This window comes from Aphanomyces astaci (assembly GCF_000520075.1).
Source record: "Aphanomyces astaci strain APO3 unplaced genomic scaffold supercont1.23, whole genome shotgun sequence".
NCBI lineage: Eukaryota > Oomycota > Saprolegniomycetes > Saprolegniales > Verrucalvaceae > Aphanomyces > Aphanomyces astaci.
In genome coordinates this window covers 334,469-337,092 of record NW_009798286.1, presented here as the reverse complement: position 1 = coordinate 337,092, position 2,624 = coordinate 334,469, and the positions used below count along the sequence as shown (strand labels likewise).

General features: G+C 48.6%; 1 protein-coding gene across 1 annotated transcript; it reads right to left on the bottom strand.

Annotated features, from left to right (window-relative positions):
• Positions 1–1,388: 1,388 nt before the first annotated feature.
• On the bottom strand, positions 1,389–2,283 carry H257_09475 (hypothetical protein; the record flags this gene model as incomplete). Its single annotated transcript, XM_009835699.1, has 2 exons — positions 1,389–1,395; positions 1,463–2,283. 2 exons carry the CDS (start codon positions 2,281–2,283, stop codon positions 1,389–1,391), a joined length of 828 nt encoding a protein of 275 aa, XP_009834001.1.
• Positions 2,284–2,624: the final 341 nt, after the last annotated feature.

Genomic DNA, 2,624 nt, shown 5'->3' with positions numbered 1-2,624 from the left:
AACGAAGTTAAAAAAAGTACAACTCTAATAATGACCAATACAAATGAAATATAATAATAACGAACGCTAATTGGCGGAAACAAATACTTTCACGCTCGCGTAATAAAATTCAAAAAAATTGCAACTCAAAGCCATTTGGAAATCAAAAATGCTATCCACGCAACGTGCTCCGAAGCGATCGTACGCGATGTCAACCAGAATCAACATGCTGCGCATCTTAGACACCATGAATCCCACCAATGCGGCTAAAGCTACTGGTATTCCACGCGAGACTATTTGCTCCTGGGCTAAGAATCGAGAAGAAATCCTCGCGTACGACGGAAACAAGAAGAAAAAGAAGATCGAATCAGGTGGACGACGGCAAAGTTTTCCAGACCCCGAGAGTCTTGTTGATTTCGTTAACTAGATGCGTGCTCAAGAGCAGGCGTTGACTATGACCCACGCCATCAATTGGATCAAGCGACATGGGCCCGGGTGGCTTCGTGCCTACCTCTCCCAAAAGAAGCCTGGAGCTGGATACGATGCACTGCTACGCCTCTTGCAGAGGTTCATGATACGCAATGGATTTACACGCCAACGTTCATCCACACGCAAGCACAAGACGATGGACACACGTGATGAGTTTACCGAGATGTACCATCGAGCGTACCATGGGTTTGGTCCTGATGCCGTGTACATCGTGGATGAAACGGGGTTCTACTACGATATGCCGCCGAAGTATATCTGGTCAGTCAAAGGTGGTGAGCCAAAGATCGCTACGGGAGAAAAGCATTCCCTTCGAATGACTGCGGTTCTTACCGTCAAGGCTGATGGCACCAAGCTTCCGATCCTGTTCATAATTCGTGGCTCACCGGGCGGCCGCATTGCATCGAATGAACTGCCTACCTACCCTCGAGGTCATTTCTATGCAGTTCAGGAGAAGGCATGGATGAACAACACTGTGTGGAGAGCATACCTTCGATCTGTTCTTGCCGATGCCATCGATGAGCCGTCGGTCATTCTTCTGGACAACTTCGAGTCCCACGTCTCTGACGAGTCCTACACGATTGTTCACGATGAGTTGGGAAGTCTGCTGTGTCCCTTACCTCCGAATGCGACGTCAGTTTGTCAACCCTTGGACGTAGGGGTGATGGCACCATTCAAGCGCTACCTGCGAGATGAGTGGTTAGCTGAGGAAATCATCGATGGTGAAGATGGCGATGATTTCGATACACCTACAGCCGCGGAGAAGAGGGTGGCAATGATCAAGCGGGCGATCTTGGCATGGGATCGCGTTTCAGCGTCCGAGATTCGAAGAAGCTTTGAGAAGGCGATTCCCGCACCAGCAGCGAACATTGAGCAGCCATAGCCAGTCATTTGAATAAAAATGCAATACATTTAAATAAGTTTTATCGACTTTACATACTATATTGAAATCATTATCTATATTTTGGAAATAATTATGGAAATAATTATGACGCACCCGGGATTGAACCCGGGCCCCCGTACTTCTCCAACCCAGATTTTGCTGTTGCGCCACACACGATTATCATGGGTCGAACCAGGCCAGTCAGCATGAACGTCGCGAATAATACCACGGTGATCACAAATGATCTGAGCAGCCACAGCGTAGCATCCTTTACGGGAGTAGTAGTCTTCACCACACAGCGTCGGCTTAAATTCAAAGGGGAAGAGAGTGCCGTCGATGAAGCCAATGCAACCGGTAAACCCACACATGGCATATATGTCCAACGAGATTGAACTGGCCTCGGAATGATTTGGCCACAAGATGAACTGGTCACGCAGCCTCACGATGGCGTCCATGACTCGACGAATGTACAACGCGATGGTGCCAGCACCAATACCAAACAATGACGACATGTGCTCGTTCGAAACGGCATTGCCATTGGCACCAAGAAAATAGAGAAACACCAGGAGTTGATGGGACACTGGTCGTTGGGTAGAGCTGGATGACATCTGCATGAACGAGGGATCTGCCTGAATCAAGACCACAATGTGGTCAAACGAGCTACGCTCGACCCGGAACAGTTTTCGGAATCGTGTCCGGCGGGTCTCGAACAAGAAGTGGTGGAACCGTGGTGCTTTGAAGGGATCGTTGATCCGGCGGGACAGGTATCGTCGGTTCTCAATCGATCGGATCCAACAAATGAGCTGGCTGTCAAGGTCATCTTCGTCGCTGTCATTTTCACTCAACACAGTTCGTTCCATACGCATGAGCTGGCGTGTATCGAGAAGCATCATAGCATGTTGAAGGGTAAGCTGTCGTTCACTGCGTCGGACCATGTTTGTTACTCGCCAACTTGTCGCCTTAAACCCCTGCAACAGGGGTTTCAAAGTGGCAAGTTCAATGGAGAGGTTTCATTGGCTATATTTGATTTCAAGTTTCAACTTGTCGCTGTCAACTTGTGGCCAATCTGAAACCCACTATTTTATTGGTCAAAATGATTTCCGCCATCCTCTATAGGCGATATCTGGAGGGAGTCATATGGACAAAATGCCTGTTGATTAATTGAGTTTGGATTATCATTTTTAAGACATTCCTCCGCGAGGGCCGATCCTAGAACCACATGTTATGGAACCGCTTCGCCAATGGTAACGCGCCTGCTCGACCAGGGGCGGTGTGG